This window comes from Biomphalaria glabrata, chromosome 8 (genome assembly GCF_947242115.1).
Source record: "Biomphalaria glabrata chromosome 8, xgBioGlab47.1, whole genome shotgun sequence".
NCBI lineage: Eukaryota > Metazoa > Mollusca > Gastropoda > Planorbidae > Biomphalaria > Biomphalaria glabrata.
Window position 1 is genome coordinate 8,507,966 of NC_074718.1, and position 18,870 is coordinate 8,526,835.

Here is an 18,870-nt window from a genome sequence, read left to right on the forward strand (position 1 = left end):
AAAATTTGTTCAACTGAGGGTTTTAAAAAAAATAAATAAATAAATAAATGAAAAAACAGGGGGAGAGAATTCCGGATTCTTAAAACTAGTTATTGCCCCTTCTCACCCAGACACAATAGCGAACTCTGCAAACGGTAAGTGCAATCTGAGAAGGCAGTATCAGTTTACTGACGTGTTATTAGTTATGGAATCAGTAAAGAGCGCCATCTGTCACTGCTTATAGGCTAAACCCCTTTATACAAATTATAAATCCCCGAATCAATACCTAGGTCTAGAATTGTAGGTGTTATGGCATTGCTCGGTGAACATTTTGAAGAATAATTCTCAATATTTTTTTGTTTTCCATGAGGTTTTCATGTTGGAAATTTGCATACATTGCGGAGAATCCATAAATAAATATAGAGTTGAAGCTAGGTGCTGAAACAAATGTGATACATACATATATTAAGCATAAATGAACAGCAGCACCAGGGACTACGTTCTTAAGAGAGAAAGTAGTGAATTAAATGCTGCGAAAATAAGGGACTGGGTCACTGGTTCGAGCCTTGGTCGGCGCAGTCCCTTATGTGGGTTTCGCATAGAGCCCCGTAATTGTCAGGGCCGGCCCTGAGAGCAGCGGTGGCAGTGGAACCTAAATAAAAACGTAGAGAAATGAAATGAGAAAGATTGGGAGAGATTTCAAAATAAGGGAACGAAGTGGTTGAGTGTTAGAGCGCTTGGTTCCGAACCGAGAGTTCCCGGGCTCGAATATCGGTGATGACTGTGGATTTTTAATTCCGGGATTTTTAGAACGCCCCTAAGTCCACCCAACTTTAATTGGTACCTGTTTTTCGTTTGGGAAAGTAAATGTGAATGGTTGTTGTGCTGGTCACATAAAACCCTCGTTAACCATGGGCCATAGAAACAGATGATGTAAAATTCATGTGCCCTATAGATGACAAAGTCTGAAAGGGTTACTTTAATTTGTACTTAGACAAAACAAACAAGCCCCCCCCCCTTTTTAGTGAGAGATCCCTATTGCCACCTAAACAATAAAATCATGAGAAAATAAAATAATTTTTAAACAAATCTTAGCCTATATTAAGCGTAACTGTATCAATTAGTTTGGATCAGTCATTTAGATCAAGTTGTAATAAATCTAGATTATATAGACATGTGCGATTTAAAATATTTTATCAATTATCTTTTTTTTTTCCTGATTTTTTTTTTTTTTTTTTTGCTTCAGAGTTGAATATAATTACTTCCTAGTCCAAACCTCCCGCAGGACGACGGGGGATGTGAGCGGTCAGGGTTTGAACCCTGGACCATCGATAAATCTGAACGACAGTCCAGCGCGCAAACCGCACGACCAGGCAGCCATTTAGCTTTCTCAATGCGCAATGATCCTAACACTTCTCTGGATCAGTTTGGAAAATGGGGTAAAAATATTTCAAACTTAATTACTTACTATTTCATACAATTACATTTCGTTTAAGATTTTTTTTCTTTAAACCAACTGTGTTTTAGTTTTCTCAATACGCTATGATCATATCATTTATTTGGACCAGTTTGGGAAATTATTTTTTGGGAGGGGGGGGGGAGAAAGAATGGAAATATGGGTGAATTTTACTGTAATCTCTTTTAAAGCATTTTTTTTTAAATGCTTTTAAAAACCAATTACGGTAAAATCCACCCAAATATCCCTTTCTTTCTACCCCCACCTAATGTTCCCAATTAGTCAATAAAAATGATAGGATCATGGCGTATCAAGAATGCTAAAACCAGGAAATAACGCTAATAAAAAACTATTGATTAAAATATTATTAATCGCACAGATTTATTGTTGTAGGTCTAGATCTATAAAAAAAAATTAATTACATGACTAATAATAATAATAAGTCTTGTCTTCGAGTCCAAAGAGTAGTGAGGAATGCAGTATTTCCCGTGGCTGCGCAGCCCCAGCTATGACCTACATATTTTGCCACACCCAAGGCAAGAATAACCATTGTCCGAAGGTGGTCGATTTAGATTTTGTTTTCGCTGTCTGTGTCTGTCCTCAAATATGTATCCCGCGGCCTTTGTGAGTGACCTCTAGCTGTCTCATTCTGAGGTTGCATGCAACCAGGTGCTCACTTCTTATGTCAGACAATTTGGCGCCAAAGCTGGTCTTTAAAGAGTTTCCGTGGGGCGCCTCTGTTACGTCGACCACATTTAGCTCACCAAAAAAGACTGCCTTTGGCCTACGTTCGTCTCCCGTACGGGATACGTGCCCTGCCCAGCGTAACTGACGGACCATAAGAAGTCCCTCTATACTGTCCATACCGGCGCTGTCTGTAGTGCGGTCTTGCCACCGTATGTCCATGATGGAGTGCAAGCATCTTTGATGAATGCGCTCAAGTAGTCTTAGTTGCTATCTGTAGTGTACCCATGTCACAGGTCCAGATAGTAGGGTTGAGAGAACCACTGCTTGGTAATCCTTGATTTTTTTTAGGCAAGCGGAGCGATTTATTCCTCCAAACTCTCGCCTGAAGGCGTCCAAAAGCGCTACTGGCCCTGACCAGACGGTTATCAACTTCCCTTGAAAGTGAGGTGTCGTTTGATACTATACTACCTAGGTATGTGAAGTGGTCTACCACTTTAAGGGGTTGTCCGTTTATGGTGATCTTTGGGGCTGAGTAGGTTTTATAGGGTGACTTGTGGAACATGGCTTCTGTTTTCCCTAGGTTTATAGATAAAACGAAACAGGCAGGAGTGTATGCAAATTCGTTGACCGCATTCTGGGGATCATGTTCATTGTGAGCTAGCAGGGCGCAATCATCGGCATAGAGAAGCTTTGTTTAACCGTTATGACCATCTCCTTTGTTTTTTGTATGGGATTGTAGACGTCGAAGATTGAACACATTGCCGTCCGAACGAAGCCTTATGTAGATGCCTTCGTGCAATCGCTGCCTCATTCGGTCCAGCATCTCGCCAAAGAAGATAGCGAATAGAGTAGGAGCAAGTATACTGCCCTGCTTCGCGCCATTTTCTATTGGGGAGTGATCAGACAGGTCACCATTACATGACTAATCCAAACTGATTGATACAATTATACTTATTAGAAGCTTTTTTTTTAAAGTGTTTTTTTTTTTAATGTTTTCTTGATAATATCCTGGCCTGGACTATGGGTTTTTGCTTGGTTCTTTCCAACAATTTAACCAACTAATAATGCTGAAAATATTGATACATTCTTTTTTTTCTTTACCTGCCTGAATGGACCAACTAAAGGGCCGATTCTGAGTTTGTGTTTTCACACAAACTATCTTTAACCTTGTTTTATCATAATCATTATAGAATAATAATGCGAATTTTTCATATTTTTTTACTTTTTATTTTTTCATGACCTATACTTGACCTTTAAGATCCGGTCTTTTTCAGCATTAAAATGGCTGCCTCCATCAGAACATGTTACCGTGCTAGGTCAACTTTCAATAGTGTTCATCTTCTGAAACTTAAGCTAAAAAATGATTCATTACGATGTGTTCCTTTGTACGTGTCAAGTAAAAGAGATCTATTTGTTGCATGTAAGTATTATCTATTTTATAGATTTGGTTTACACTACTCTACTGTACTCAGTCTCAGTCACACTCAGTGAGTTAGTCAGTAATTTCAATTTGAGTTTAGTAATCATTAAATCAGTAACAGTAACTCTGTCAGTGTCTGTGTCTGTAGTACCAGACCAGTACACTGAGTACGTCTGTTACTCTGTAGGCTGTAGCCACTGTAGGCTGTAGTGTTGAAATCCCTGTCTTCATCAGGATTTGAACACAAGACCCCTTGTTTAGGTACTTCGATAAAAATTTCAAAATGATCATAATGATAATGCAATGGAACCTATTTAGTTAGATAGCGCTTGAGAAATGCTTTCCAATGGTACCAATTTTATATTGCTGAGTTAATTGTGAGGGAAGTTATAAAATTTTTAGTGGCCAAAAATGAGCCTTCTTTAGCCTTTGTAAATTAAAAAAAAATCTGTGACCGAAACAACTGACAGTTGAACTTAAATTAACAATTTATTAACTGTATTATAAAAAGTCTTAAAGATATGGGGTTGAAACTTCACACTCTTTTACATTAACCAGTATTCTGTTAAAATAAATTTAAAAAATAAGACCAAGCAATAAAATCTTTGAAAAAAGTGAATTAATATATAAAAAAAAGCCTTCGACAAAAAAATAAAAATATATGTGATTTTGTCATCATATGAGCCCAAAAATCACAAATAAAACAAATCAGAGATCTGTATTGTGTTTTATTTTGTTTAATTATAATTCTACTGTATTTAAATAGCTATTTATATGCATCAAATAGATAATTCTTATAAATTATAAATGAAAATAGCACTGCGCAGAAAAATATTTCCTAAAATTTAATGACTATAAGTTTCATAAACTTCATAAAAAAACTGTTTTAACCTTTTTGTAGAGCACTGGCAATTAATCATTTTAAAATGCCTTAATTTAAATGCTTTAAAAATTAGATTGTAAATGAAAAATTTCTTGCTTCGGACAATAAAATAAAAAAGAAACCTTGCGATTTTTTTAGAAGTTATTAAAAGATTTTTTACTTGAATTTTTGTGCAATAATAGCTCATCATTTTAAAAATATAATGTACTCATTTATTAACTATTAATTTACATGTATATTAATAGAAAAAAACAACACACAGAAAAAAAAATTAATTATTAGTTTGCTGAGCTAAAAATCTGAAAAAAAATTTTTAATATTTAATATTATTTTTTAAAGTAATTAAACTTTTACTTTAAAATTTGCAGATTACAAATTCATTATAATAAAGACACATTCCCTCTCCATAATCTAGCATTCAAACACTATAAAAGTTAATCTAAATGAAAAATTCCTATTTGTGCTTCTAAAAATAGCTCGTGATAGACAGAAATTAACCATTTCCAGTAAATCACAGTGTTGGTTGTTACTAAAAATAGATTTTTACCATCAACTTTGAAAATTAATATCTAAAGAGTGCGCCAAGCTACAAAGTTCAAACTTAGCACATATATATATATATTAACATGCTAAATTCAATAGAATTAGTGAGATTGTTGTAACCATAAACACTTTTATTTTATTTAAAAAAGAAAATTTTACCCTTCTTTGTCTTTGTTAATTTTAATATCAAATATCTTTAAAGTGCGCCAAGAGAATTTAATGAGATTTGAAATATACACATTTCATAATATGATAAATTATTGTAGCAAACAGCATTGTTGTAACTTTTATAGGAAAAAAGTTGTAAAAATGTCAACTTTCACATAAACTTTTGTTAAGAAAAATTTAACAGATTGGCTTCAAAAGCAAATAAAAATGATCTCTGATATCTTATGTTTACAAAAAGTAATCATAATTAGTCCTCAAATCAAATACAATATGCTAAAACTTTGATGGAAATGACCACCCCTAAAAAAAGGGTAAAATGTGCTGACACACTTTTCAGCCATTTTTTGGGAGAAAAAAAAATGGATCTAGGTCAGTTTATCGAAGTACCTACCTTGTTTTGGAGACTGAGCGCTTTATCACTCACACTGAACCACTAGTGACTATCATCTATGTCACCCCTTCTAATGCTAGATTCTATAGAAAACCACCCTGTCTTTATCAGGATTTGAACACGACCCCTTGTTTTGGAGACTGAGCGCTTTATCACTGAACCACTATGTCACCCCTTTTAATGCTAGATTCTATAGAAAACCTAGTAATTCTGTAAAGTTCAATATCATCATTGTATCATCTATATCTAAGGCTAAGGTTTTCTCTGAAATTTCAACCAAAAAAATTTTTAAACATACTTCAGGGTGAGTCTCAACAACAACAAAAAAAAAACACTTTTCATTACTATTACAGGGTCAATATTGTCCTTGTTAAAATATGTAATATTTCAAAGCATTTGAATCCATCTCACCTCTAGTTCTAGCCCTAACACTAATTGAAATTTCCTAACAGTCAGTTTAGAATCATAACAATTGACATATCTAGATCTAGTTCATTAATAAATTAAGATGTTAAGAATGTTAATAAATGTGACCATATTTGTATTAATTTAGCTCTAGGTCTGTTGTTGATTTAGATCTGAGAGATTTTTTTTTCTCTTTAAAAAAAATAAAATTTTAACATGTTTTTCAGCCCCCGCACAAAAGTTAAATGTGAAAAATGGTAACATCATTTTACCATTCACATCTCAAAGGTGTACACAGCGATCATTTCTGACCTCAATCAGGCTACACACAACACAAGAGGGTGTGAAAGATGAAGCAGAAGATGACTATCATTCCATCATCAAAGATACAGAAAGAGGCAAAGGTAAAACTCTACGGATTTATGTGTACACAACATTTAATGTATTGATCATGCATTATTATTACAGCCTGCTTAAATGAGCATTTAGGTGCATATATATATATATATGTTAATCCAAGATGTTTATACGCATATGGTTACCAGACATTCTCCAGGCAGGAGGAGGAAAAGTCCTCCATCAGGCATTATCCTAATGTTTAAAAATGTCTGGCTTTTACTCTATTGTTTGCTTTCTTTGCATATAGCAATGATTTTGTTTGTTTTTTTTATATTATCATCGGAATTTGGTCCATTAAATCTTCTGGTTTTAACATACAAACTCACTTATGTTATAGATCTAAATATCAGAGAGACCTCCTGCAGTTGCTGTATAGTAAGATGTTTAAAAGAGACCTGTTGATATTAATAGGCAATGAATAAGCAGACACACTGGCCAAAGATGGAAGAACACAAACAAATGAAAATCCCTCTCTACCCAGAAGAAATGATGAAAAATAATAGAGTGTACAAAAACATCCCAATGACAAGAAAAAGGACCCCCCCCCCCTTTATTATCTATCTGGACATCACCAATGCAAAGTTTTTCTACCTAATAACATAACAGAATGAGACAACCTATGTTCCGGAAGCTAAAGTCAGACAAGCGAAACCTACCCTTGTGGAGCATCACCAGAGAATGCTGACCATGTCCTTCAAATTTGCGTACTATATCAAGAGGCCCAAAAAGACTCTGGCCCCAAAACCTTTCTATATAAGAAAAACTATATGGAGAACTGTCTGATCTGGAAACCACTGCACGGTTCATCTCATGTATTACTGATCTGAACCCACCAACATGAAAAATTAGAAAGAAAAAGAAGACCTGTTACTCAGAACTTCTTGAGATCTGGGTTAGCTGCTAACATTCAAATGTTTTTTGTTAATCAAAATACAGTGGACTAAAACTTGAAACTGTACTCTAAAAGACATTTTTCTCAATTAATATCTGCAATCTGAAAATATGCTTAGAGGTTCACACCTATGTTTGCAGGAGTGATGGGAAGTAACAAACTAACTACTTAACTCCTACTTTAATGTCTAATACAATGTCTTTTGTCGGGGGGAGGGTGATAATTATTAACTAGCCTGTTTGAGAATTGCTTATAAATAAGATTTGTGTAATCTTTTTCAGGTCCTGCAGATGTTCATGAGTTTCAGGCAGAGACGAGAAAACTCTTAGACATTGTTGCCAAGTCCCTGTACTCCGAGAAAGAAGTAAACAGCATTTTTTATTTTATTAATTACCTGCCTCTGAGCATTTGATATTGTTAGTGTTATTTAATGCCTTATTACTTTGATGTCAGTCATTCTTGATGATCCCAGGTTTTTATTAGGGAGTTGATTTCCAACTCAAGTGATGCCATAGAAAAGCTGCGCTACTACCAGCTGACAGGCGCTGAAGTGGGTGACCAGGTTGGCCCACTAGAGATCCACATAGCCACCAACGATGATAAAAAGACATTCACTATCCAGGCAAGTTTTAGTTTCTTTGCTTTACTTTCCCTTGTCTTAGTGTGAAACTAATTGAAGTATACAGTATTTGTTAAATAAACAAAATGAAGCTATATACCAGTAATTGGCCGCACCCTAAAATCCCAGTATTCATGTGTGTACTTCAAAAGCAGTATTTGAAAACAAAGAGACAAGTTCTCTTGTTTTTATAACTAAAGTGAGATTTTTAAACATGACTGACTCAAATCAGAGATAACCTAATAGTGGCCTCTCTGTCTAATTATTTTGTTATAAAGATGACATTCCATAATTTATTTCCTGTCAACCTACAAGTTTAGAATCTAAGAAGTAATTTATAATGAAAATCTTACAAACTCATGAATATATCTAATACAAAAAATTGTGCTGCGGCAATACATGAAAGTAACTATTTTGTAAAGGCAATTACAGACTACATTAGTTTTATCTTATCTTGTATAATACAAACGTTACTTTAAAAAGAAGATGATTACCTCCTACGCGTCATGCGTATTAACCAATGACCTAAATTCTGCCAAGTCACTGGTTTTCCTGGCTAGCTCAGGCAACCCATTCCATGCTCTAATAGCGCTGGGCAAGAAAGAGCATTTGTACAAATTAGTCCTAGGATATGGAACGAGGAACAAGTTTTGTGAAAATGTTTTCATCATGTTACATGGGCCTGTAAAAGCATCTGCAACTACACCTTAATACTATCACATTTAATAGTCATGTCCCTAAAATGAAAAATTAGTTTCATAAACCAACAAAATTTTTTTTTATATTTTGTACTTTGTGGTGTAATATAAAAAAAAAAAAACTTTTTGAATTTTGTTTTCTTATTTGGATATCTTCCTGAACTATTAGATAAACATAGAACCAGAGCAGCCTTTGTGGGTGATTAGTGGGGCAACCACCCTATACCTGAGGGGGCCCCTGCGATAGGTAAATCTTTTGTCATTGTTAATGTCAGCACATCATACAAATACTGCTAAGGCCAGCTCTGATTAGTGGTGTATCCTATATGAAAATACCATTACTTAGAAGGAAATAGATTTAAACTATATGGACTGTATAACCGAAATCTTTGAACTTTTATTGTTTTAGGACACAGGAGTTGGGCTTACTAAAGAAGAACTTATTGATAATCTTGGCACTATTGCCCGTTCTGGGTCCAAGGTCAGTATTAATGCCTTCAATTTGTAAATATATAAAAATAATGTTTTTTTGTGGTTTTGTTACATTCAACCACCAAACAAATAAAAATTCCAACTTCATATTTATAGGCATTTTTAGACCAGTTGTCTGAGAAAGCTTCTGCCGGCGATGTCAAGAGTAATTTGATTGGTCAATTTGGTGTTGGCTTTTATTCAACATTCATGGTTGGTGACAAAGTGGATGTTTACACAAAGTCTTTCAAGCCTGGCTCTGCAGCCTACAAGTGGTCCTCTGATGGGTGAGGGTTTGAATTGTTTTTTTTTAATGTTCAAGTACATTTTTAACATGTGTGTAAAGTGTGTTTAATTTTTTACAAAGCTTATATCAGCTAACTCTATGTCTGTCAATTTAAAAAAAAAAAAAGTAACCCATTAGCTAAAAAAAAATTGGTAATTAATTATTTTGTTTGGTATCTCGAACAAGGGAAGGAAACTGTACTTGACTAAAGTAGTGGTATAAGCTTAATTAGTCCCCTTTATAGGTTGTCGTCTGCGGCTTAGTGAATACAGACATAAAAAATATAAACAATAGATAACTATACAATCTTTCATGTTCATTAGCTCTTCGCTAGCAGAATGGTTCCTGTATTGGCTTGAGAAGCCTGAGAAGGCTTTAGCCCACTATTTTTAATTCAGGTCATTCACCCAGATACCCTGTTCTTTCTCTCCCACCCCTTTCCAACTGGTCCAGACAACTGATAGGATCATAGAATATTGAGAAATATAAAAGCATGAAATTGTGTAAACAAAAACAAATGTTGAAAATATTTCTAATCACTCAGATTTATTATTGCTAGTCTAGATCTATCTGTTAGAAATTTAATTACATGACTGATCCAAACTAATTAATATAAGCTTTGTTTTGTTTTTTTAAAAAGTATTTTTTTTTTGTATTTACAAATGTCTTTTGAGTTCAGATCAGGGAAATACGAAATCACAGACGCTGAAGGAGTGGACAGAGGCACCAAGATTGTCATCCATCTCAAAGGAGATTGTTATCAATTTGCCAAAGAAGAAGTCATTAAAGGTATTTTGGTGAACATTTTTATGCTGTAAGCTTTAACTGTAAGACTTTCAGATAGACTTTGATGGAGAGATGTGTAAAAAAAAAAAAAAAAAAAAAAAGCAATTCTAAAAGAAATATTCAAGAACAAACAATTTATTACATGTTAGTATGATAGAATTATAATTATTATATTATAATGATTTTATTTTTGAATGACAGAGATTGTCAAGAAGTACAGTAACTTTGTTGGTGTCCCTATCTTTTTGAATGGCAAGCGTGCCAACATCATACAGGTGAGCCCATCAGCGGAGTCAGTGTTTCTTCACTAAGTCCTAGCATCAGTTTTGAATTGCACTTAATTTTACTATAAAATTGTCTTTTGTAGACATGCAACAGACAATGTTTCTTTGTAAAGCATCAAATAGCTTTATTTGTTCCATCATTCTGTAGCATTGTTATTGTCTTCCATATGATCTGAGTTCAGGTGAAAAAAAAATTAAATTGTGTTGGGTTAAGCATTTTTTTGTATTATTTATTTCATTATGTGATTTCAAACTAGTGTGTGCACTGTTCATTCATGGTTTCTGATTCCTTTAGTTTTAGGCGTGCACAGTTGCTTTAACTACATTAGGCTTAAATCTAGCAAATCATGAAATCATTGTCATTGATTATCACCCAGTTTGCAACAGTGTTTCTTGCACATGCTTGAAAACATTTCAAAAAGAACAAATGTAGATCTAGTTATGGAAAATAGTGTGATTTTAGTGTTTTAATAAAAAAAATATCTGAATCTAGGTATAACGGCCTGCTTTTAATGAGGGTGACATGTGTCCAGCACAATGACCAACCACCTTTACCTTTTCCCGACTAATGTCATGTATCAATTGGAGATGAATACCCTTAAAATTCTAAAACCGGATTTGAAGACAAGCCACACTACACCTTTCTTATGTAGCATACTATTTAACTAATACTTCTGATGTAATTGTTGAATGAACTGAAATAAATGAATTCTAATTATTTTCCATGACTGTAGGCCTTGTGGACAATGGATCCCAAAGATGTTACCCCAGATATGCACGAAGAGTTCTACAGGTTTATAGGCAATGTTTATGACAAGCCACGTTACCATCTTCATTACAAGACAGATGCTCCATTAAACATTAGAGCACTCTTCTATGTCCCTGAATATAAACCAAGTGAGTCACCAATATGAATTTTAAATTTAGTGCTCCCACAAGCAAGGCCATTGTCAGTGTAGACTGGAAGGTCATTTAGACTACTTTTTTTCTTATTGCTTTTTGAGTAAACATTCATTGTCTACGTCTTTCTCAAAAGTTTAGAATCTTAAAAGCTTGTGTTTTTTTTCCTTGACCAACTCTGTAAAGTTAAAAGCAAATTAATGTATTAGGTTCTTCTGACTTAAGTATCATCCTATGTTTAAAGCTTGCTCAAAGATTAGAGTTGTTTGAGTCTGTCATGTTGAGTTGCTAAAGTAAACTAAGGATACAGTAGTGGTAGCTATTTAACCATCTGTTATCTACTTTCTTTAAATGATGTTTAGATTCCACTTAAATGTAAATGTTGGATTTTCACAACAGCTGTCTCCTGTAATTCTCTCAAATTTTAATTAAAAGTTTGACAGCAAATAGACTACTAAAACAGATATTGTTTTAAAATATTTCTTAATTAATGCTTTTTTTGTTTTTTTAAGCTATGTTTGATATGAGCAGGGAGACAGAGGTCGGTGTATCGCTTTACAGCAGAAAAGTTTTAATTCTTGCCAGGGCTAACCATGTCCTCCCTAAGTGGTTGAGGTTTGTGAAAGGTAAATGGAATGATAAGCTTGAATGAATTTGTACAAAACAAAGGTTTTCTGATTCTCATCCATGTAGAACAACTCTAAATGAAACATAAGTACATCTCTTCTCTTATATCTGACACAAACAGGGGTGCAACTTTTCCGGAATAACCCGGAAATCCGGGTTTTCAGGGGTCCGTTGTTTCCCCACTCAGGGTTTGCCTTCTACAATTTTGTTAAAATCCGGGTTTTTAGTAGAATTTCTTCGAAGTTTCTTATCATTTTCCCCATTAATTTTAGTTTGCTATTTCTGGTCGCGCGAGCCGCCATTTTTAAACAAAATCCACCAGTTTCATATCTCGCGATTTGCATGCACACCAAGTATTATTTACAGTTTTTTTTTTTAGCGTGTAAACATTCTATAGATCTAGATCTACCGAAGGCGCCTCGATTCGGTTCGATTTAGAGTCTAGATCTATTTCTATGATCAATCTAGATCTGATGTTGACTGTAAAGTCTTGTATTTAGTATAGATCTAGTCTAGATTAAGGCAAGGTCGAGTCTAGATCTACTCGCGTACCTAGAAATAGAAAGAAAAAATTCATGAGTGCGAAATTAGATTTTTTTTTCTTTCTGTGTTTTATATTTTTATAGATTCCATAGAGAGCCTATGTCTAGAGCTATATTGGTCTAGAGTATTCTAGAGGTAGGATCTAGATTTAGGATTGAATAGATAACCATATTTACATTGTTTTTAGATCAGAACTAGAATCAATGATTGAAGAATTAATTAAATTAATAAGATCGCGTTCGCCTCCTAGAGGCTTGATTGATTGGTCATTAGTGATAAGATCAGTAATAGATCTATACAAATTATGTACAAGCACATTCTAGCCATCTAGGTCTACATTTAAATATTAGAAACTAAATCTCAAATCAATTAGATCTATATCTTGTTGCAATAGATTTACTTGTCCATGCATGTACATTGATGGAATCAGTTTTATCAATGTTGATTAAAGTAGGCTGCTTCAAAGGAATAATGAGGGAAAAAATGTTAAGAGAGAAACATCATTTAAAATAACTCGGGGGGGGGGGGGGGGGCGCAAACATTGTTAATATAAAATTGTACTATAATCCTCTTAACTTGTACTACAAGCTTTATCAATAACTACACACAAACTCTATTTATTATAATGATAGGCTTGCTAATTACATATTTAAAATATGCCGGGGCATATTATGATATAGATTTAGATAGTAATTTACTGTTCTTCTTTCGTCAAATTTTGGTGCTTAAATTGTAATATGGTACGTTTCAGGGTTGGTAAAGTTTGGGGTTTATGATCTTAGGGTTTGTAAAATTTGGAAATTCGGGTTTCAGGGTTTACTTGGTCTCATGGGTGGCACCCCTGCTGACACTTTTTTCAAATGCATTTATTAGTATACTTTTACCTACACCATAAAAAAAAGTTAAATTTGAATATGTGTATCAAACATTTGTTCATACATTTGTCATTAATTAGAAAATCTAATTACTAAATCTTGAGGTATTTTGTTCTGACTACTTTCAATCATGTCATCACAATTGGAAATCCAAGTCAGCTTCTACTGTTACCATTATTATTTTTCTTATGATACTGGTTCCTTAATTTTTTTTATGCTGCAATAGTTAGTTGCTACTTTTAGATGGACTAACTTTGTCCACATCTGATATAGCCTTAATCTGTCTTTCATTTTGAATAGCAGAAAATATGTAACTAAACTCCTACTCCAGAAATTAAACCGCAGTTATTTATTTATGTCCTGCCTCAGTCAGTAGCAAGTTATATAGCATTCAAGCCCTCCTATCTTCTAGGCAGTTAGACTAGATAAATAAAAAAACAACCCAAAAATTGAAATTTTCTTGAGTTGTTTTCAATGCTGTCTCAGGCAGGGACTTAATTTTTTTATTCTATAAATATTTAAGCCTTTTATATGTTACTCGTTTATTGTATTAGTTTATATGTATGCTTTTTAGGAGTGGTTGACAGTGAAGATATACCATTAAACTTGAGCAGAGAGTTACTTCAAGACAGTGCACTTATCAGGTAAGTCACTGCAGTTGGATTGGAGGACGAATCATTGCAGGCCAATGATGAATGACCATGCCAATAACAAGGTCCTCAGTTCAGCCATGTGGGTTGTTAACTGGGGGCCACAGAGCTGGCTGCTTTGTTGACACAGCATGGGGCCATCTGAGGTCAGAACATTGGACAACTAATATTAGCCCAGTCTCATTTTAGCATTTACTTATTTGTCTTCATCATGTAAAAATTGTTTTTATGATAAAATTAAAAAAAAAAATATGCTGATTGTTTGTTCATATTTTTGATAACTTAGTACTGACTCAAAATGATCCATAGGTTCTGAATTATTGAGTTTCTTTTATGTAGCATGGTGAAATAGTGTTAATTAATTAATAAGTTCTTATATATTATACCTGTTGTTATTAACTACTTCAGTATTAATTTTTTTTTTGCATGTAGGAAATTAAGACAGGTGTTGACCACAAGGCTTCTCAAGTTTTTCTCAGAACAAGCCAAGAAAGATCCTATAAATTACATGTCATTCTATGAGGACTATGGTCTGTTCTTTAGAGAAGGCATTGTGACAACAGGAGAGCAGGAAGTTCGAGTGAGTCAATTTGATAAATATAGATTTTTTTAAATTTTTATTTTTTTTTAATTATTTATTATCCTGTTTTTGCATTAGTAGTGTGATAAATGATATTGTTTACTCTGAAAACATTTTATGCTAAAAACTCAAACTATTAAGATATGGCCTTCTCCAGGCGCAAAGCGACAATGAATCATTTCATAAAAATGATATGGTCAGGACAATGTCGCCCACACAGCAGTTCTCCCTTCTCCATGCTACTGATCTGTCCAAAGGATGGCTAGTTGGTACAGTTTGAGATCAATGACATCGTAGGTGTAGCTTTTTTTGATGCAAACTGCCTAAGGGTCACTGGCTCCTGATTTTTTCTCAATGTTGACTCCCAAAAACCTTTCCCATGTTTGGATATAGCTGCAAGTCATAAGGGGTTTAAATTCAGAGTTTTCCTTCTCTTAGGTGGCTTGGCTAACAAGCCCCTCTTGTCAGAAGCTTAATAGTTTAGGCATCAGCTTCTTGCCTTAGCCCCATCTGTTATTGGAAACAGTTCAGCCTGCCTCAATATTTGAGACACATGCCATTAGGAAGCATTTTATAGGTAACGTAGTGCTTATATCCATTACCACTTGTGAAACCAAATATTAAGAAACATTTACAAATGCTATAAAAAAAATAACTAATTGCTCAATAAACAATGGATATAACTGTAAGTAATTTGGCCAGCTCATCAAGTTTTGAGGCTTTTGTGAATAGGTTGATTAACCAGTCAGAAATTTTAATCAATTTATCCAACCATCTACAATGCATTGTCTAAACTTGAAAATGTAATAGTGTGACCTCTCTTGTGACAAGTAAAGCAAATGACTTGTATCCTTCAAACATAAGTGATGCCTAACCTACTGTCCACTGACTTTATTTGGCTCATAATAAAATGCTATCTGGCCCCCTCTTGATTTCTGCACATGTGAAGCCACAGCGGCTTGGTTCCACTGGACTCCATATCTTTTTAAAATCCTTAGTGAAATGCATGAATGTAGAAAAGCTTGTGGCTACCATGCAGAAGCAGGTTGGACACCACTGTTGTAGAACTTTTATTATTTGTTTCATTAATCAAAGCCAGCTTTTTTTTTTTTTAATTATAGGAGGACATAGCTAAACTATTAAGATTTGAGTCATCAAAACTTGAGAAAGGCCAGTTTACTAGCCTTGAGGAGTATGCTCAGAGAATGAAGGCAGGGGAGAGAAACATATATTTCCTGTCAGCGCCAAGGTTGGTATGAGTGCTACTAATGTCAGTGCCTGTTCTCTTGTGTCAGCGGGCTGTCTCTGTGATGACAAATCACTGCGCAAATCTGACTGGCATCATTGGCAGTGACTCCAACCTTGTGGTTGTTGAGGCATAGTCATGACTGTTCAGTGTGATCACTGGTGTGACTGAGGGACAAGTCGCAGGAACTCAATTTTATTAAATAATTAAATGTCATTCTTGAGCATACCATTACTTCTGAAACCATTTCATTACACTATTCATTGAATTAATGTCTGTAGTCTTAGTAAAAAAGTAAAGTACCCCTTTCCGACTTTGCAATCTGCAGGGAAGGTCTTCTGTTTCTATGGATGGCTGTTAACTAGGGTGTCTTGTGGCCATTACAATGACCAACCACTTTTACTTTCCATAAACACATTAGAGCTGAGTGGAATTGGGGGGCATCCTAAAAAAATCCTGAATTCAAAATCAGTCTTCACAGAGATTTGAACCCCCTAGTCCACTTGGTTCTGAGGCCAAATGCTTTATCACTAATGCAACATGCCCTTGTTTGAACTATAAGCATTCTGTAAAATTATAAAGCTATCTGGCTTCAAATAATTTTATATTTATTATGCCTTTTTTCCAGCACGTTAGTTGATAAAGACATCAAATTGTTTTAACTTTTGTATGCATCAATGTGTATAACTGTTTTTATTGTTAACCTTAACTAATGGTATAGTTTTTCTTTAAATAAAAAACACATAGGTCAAAATGTGCACACAAAAAAATAATCTTGTGTATTTTCCCTGCAGTCGACAGTTGGCAGAGACTTCCCCCTATTTTGAAGCTTTGAAAAAACGAGACATTGAAGTGTTGTTCTTGTATGAACCTTATGATGAACTTGTGTTGATGAATCTAGGTCAGTTTGACCGCAAGAATCTCAAGTCCATAGAGAATGAGCTGTATGAAGACAAAGAAAACACAGACACTGTTGATGAGAAAGGTAATCTGAACTAGTACTTCTCTTGTCAGTCAAAACATTTGTAAGGTGAAATGACTAAACTAATGGGAAGTACTGTCAGGGCAAGTTTGCAGAAAGGATTGGTCTGATTCTCAAGGAAGGAAATATGTTAACACTTCTTTAAAAAAAGATTTGACTCCCTTGTATTGTCAAAGCTGGTTCATAGAAAAACATTATTTGCAAACTAATGCATGCTTATCAGTTTAACTGTAACTTACATTTTCTTAACAGTATGCTAAGGCTTCTACCTATTTTCAGTAAACTTAACTTTGAAGTAAAAATAATGTATTGACCGACTTTGTTTGTAAGACAACGATGGCTTATCTTGTAGAGCATTTTATGTGGCTATAAAAAAAAATTTAATGTTTTTGAAAATGGTCGTACTCAAAAATTTTACTGTTAATTTTTGTTGTTTGTAGAACCCAGCAATTTCTTGTAAAAAAATAATAAAGATGAATATTCAGAGATTTTAAAAAATTCATCCCTTTTTTATTAGCAGCCTGTTTACTTATTAGTAATAATTCCTATATATATCTTAATTAAAAAATCAAATTTGGCTAAATTGCGAGGTAAATTTTGTATATTTATGGTAGGCTTGTGTTGCATTGTGTCATCAGGATATTTTAAATTTTCAGTAGTTATACTATGTTATCAAATATAACAAAAATTAATAATACTTGCAAGTGTACCTTATTTAAGGTTAATCCAATATAAAGTTTGTTTTGTTTTACTTAGAAATCTTCTAATATAATACATGGTTTGTTTTCTTAGTTCTAGAGTGATTTATCTTGTATGATTTAATGTATGTCCCTATGATGACAAATCACTGCGCAAATCTGACTGGCATCATTGGCAGTGACTCCAATCTTGTGGTTGTTGAGGCATAGTCATGAGTGTTCAGTGTGATCACTGGTGTGACTGAGGGACTCCCCAACTCTTCTTTTTATACTGTTACCTTTAAAAGAGATCCTTGTCAGTTGTCAAATATTTTTTGTGTAGATGAGAAAAGTTTGAAGCAGTCTGAGGCAGAGGATCTCAAAGTTTGGCTCAAGTCTGTGCTTTTAAATAAAGTGAACAACATCAAGGTGAGTCCCACAATAGACTTGACCACACGTGATATCCAGACATTTATTTCTTGCTCATCGACAACAAATTACCCACCAGGCATCACTAAACCTTTCTTGCTTAAAATATTTTATTTCAAGTTTCTTTGTGCTACTGTTTCATTACAAAAGTAAATATGCATGTTGAATGTTATTTTAAAACATATGGTTTATTTAAAATGAAAATAATAATAATAATATCTTTAATATCTACGAGAAAATGAGTCTTACAATTTGTGTATTAAACATAAACATTATAATTATAAGAAATGAAATACATGATCATTCCAGTTTCACTCAGACATTACGTGTGAAATGTTCATATCAGATGGTTGGATTGTATTTAATGATTTGATTGCCAGGGGAACAAAAGACATTTTGGTCTGTTTGTCCAAATATGGTTTAATTTTTGTATCTCCTGTTCAAAGAAAGTAAACTGGTTTCAACTATTTCTCCAAAGAGGGTACTATCATACATCAGCATGTCAAACACTTAAATTATGTGGTTCAAATTATAAAACAGTGTATAGTAAACACTACAGTACAGTCCTCAGTTGTTTCATTTTGAATTTCTTTAGATAACCAAAAGACTCGAAAGTCATCCCTGTGTTATAACTGTGATGGAAATGGGCTCTGCCAGACATTTCCTGAGGACCACTCTTGCAGACAAAAGTCAAGATGAGAGACTTCGTCTGCTTCAACCAACATTAGAATTAAACCCAAGGTAAGGTTTTGTACATTTCAAGTCTTAGAATTTTTTTATTTTTTTTTTCATTTAAATAATGTTATAACAAAATAGCATTGGACTTTTTTTTTTTAAACTTATAATTTGAAAATCTATAGAAAAAAACAACCAATGCCAGTTATGATGATCATTAACTGCAGTAAGACAAATGTTGTAGGATCATTAAAATATATCCTGCCTTGTAAAAACCTTTTAACGATAAGCCAGGAAATATTCTGGCTTTAAAAGTAAA

The 18,870-nt window shown here is 33.9% G+C and overlaps 1 protein-coding gene across 1 annotated transcript in view; it reads left to right on the plus strand.

Annotated features, from left to right (window-relative positions):
* Positions 1–3,368: 3,368 nt before the first annotated feature.
* LOC106064383 (heat shock protein 75 kDa, mitochondrial-like) overlaps positions 3,369–18,870 on the plus strand; it is a 29,799-nt gene continuing 14,297 nt past the window's right edge. Inside the window, exons 1-16 of the mRNA XM_056038510.1 lie at positions 3,369–3,542; positions 6,160–6,336; positions 7,505–7,587; positions 7,696–7,845; positions 8,950–9,021; positions 9,129–9,298; positions 9,977–10,086; positions 10,285–10,358; positions 11,102–11,264; positions 11,780–11,893; positions 13,887–13,956; positions 14,395–14,542; positions 15,664–15,791; positions 16,583–16,773; positions 17,791–17,876; positions 18,472–18,617. Of these exons, the coding sequence (XP_055894485.1) occupies positions 3,404–3,542; positions 6,160–6,336; positions 7,505–7,587; positions 7,696–7,845; positions 8,950–9,021; positions 9,129–9,298; positions 9,977–10,086; positions 10,285–10,358; positions 11,102–11,264; positions 11,780–11,893; positions 13,887–13,956; positions 14,395–14,542; positions 15,664–15,791; positions 16,583–16,773; positions 17,791–17,876; positions 18,472–18,617 (2,021 nt within the window). The 5' untranslated portion in view covers positions 3,369–3,403. The remainder of the gene's footprint in view (positions 3,543–6,159; positions 6,337–7,504; positions 7,588–7,695; positions 7,846–8,949; positions 9,022–9,128; positions 9,299–9,976; positions 10,087–10,284; positions 10,359–11,101; positions 11,265–11,779; positions 11,894–13,886; positions 13,957–14,394; positions 14,543–15,663; positions 15,792–16,582; positions 16,774–17,790; positions 17,877–18,471; positions 18,618–18,870) is intronic.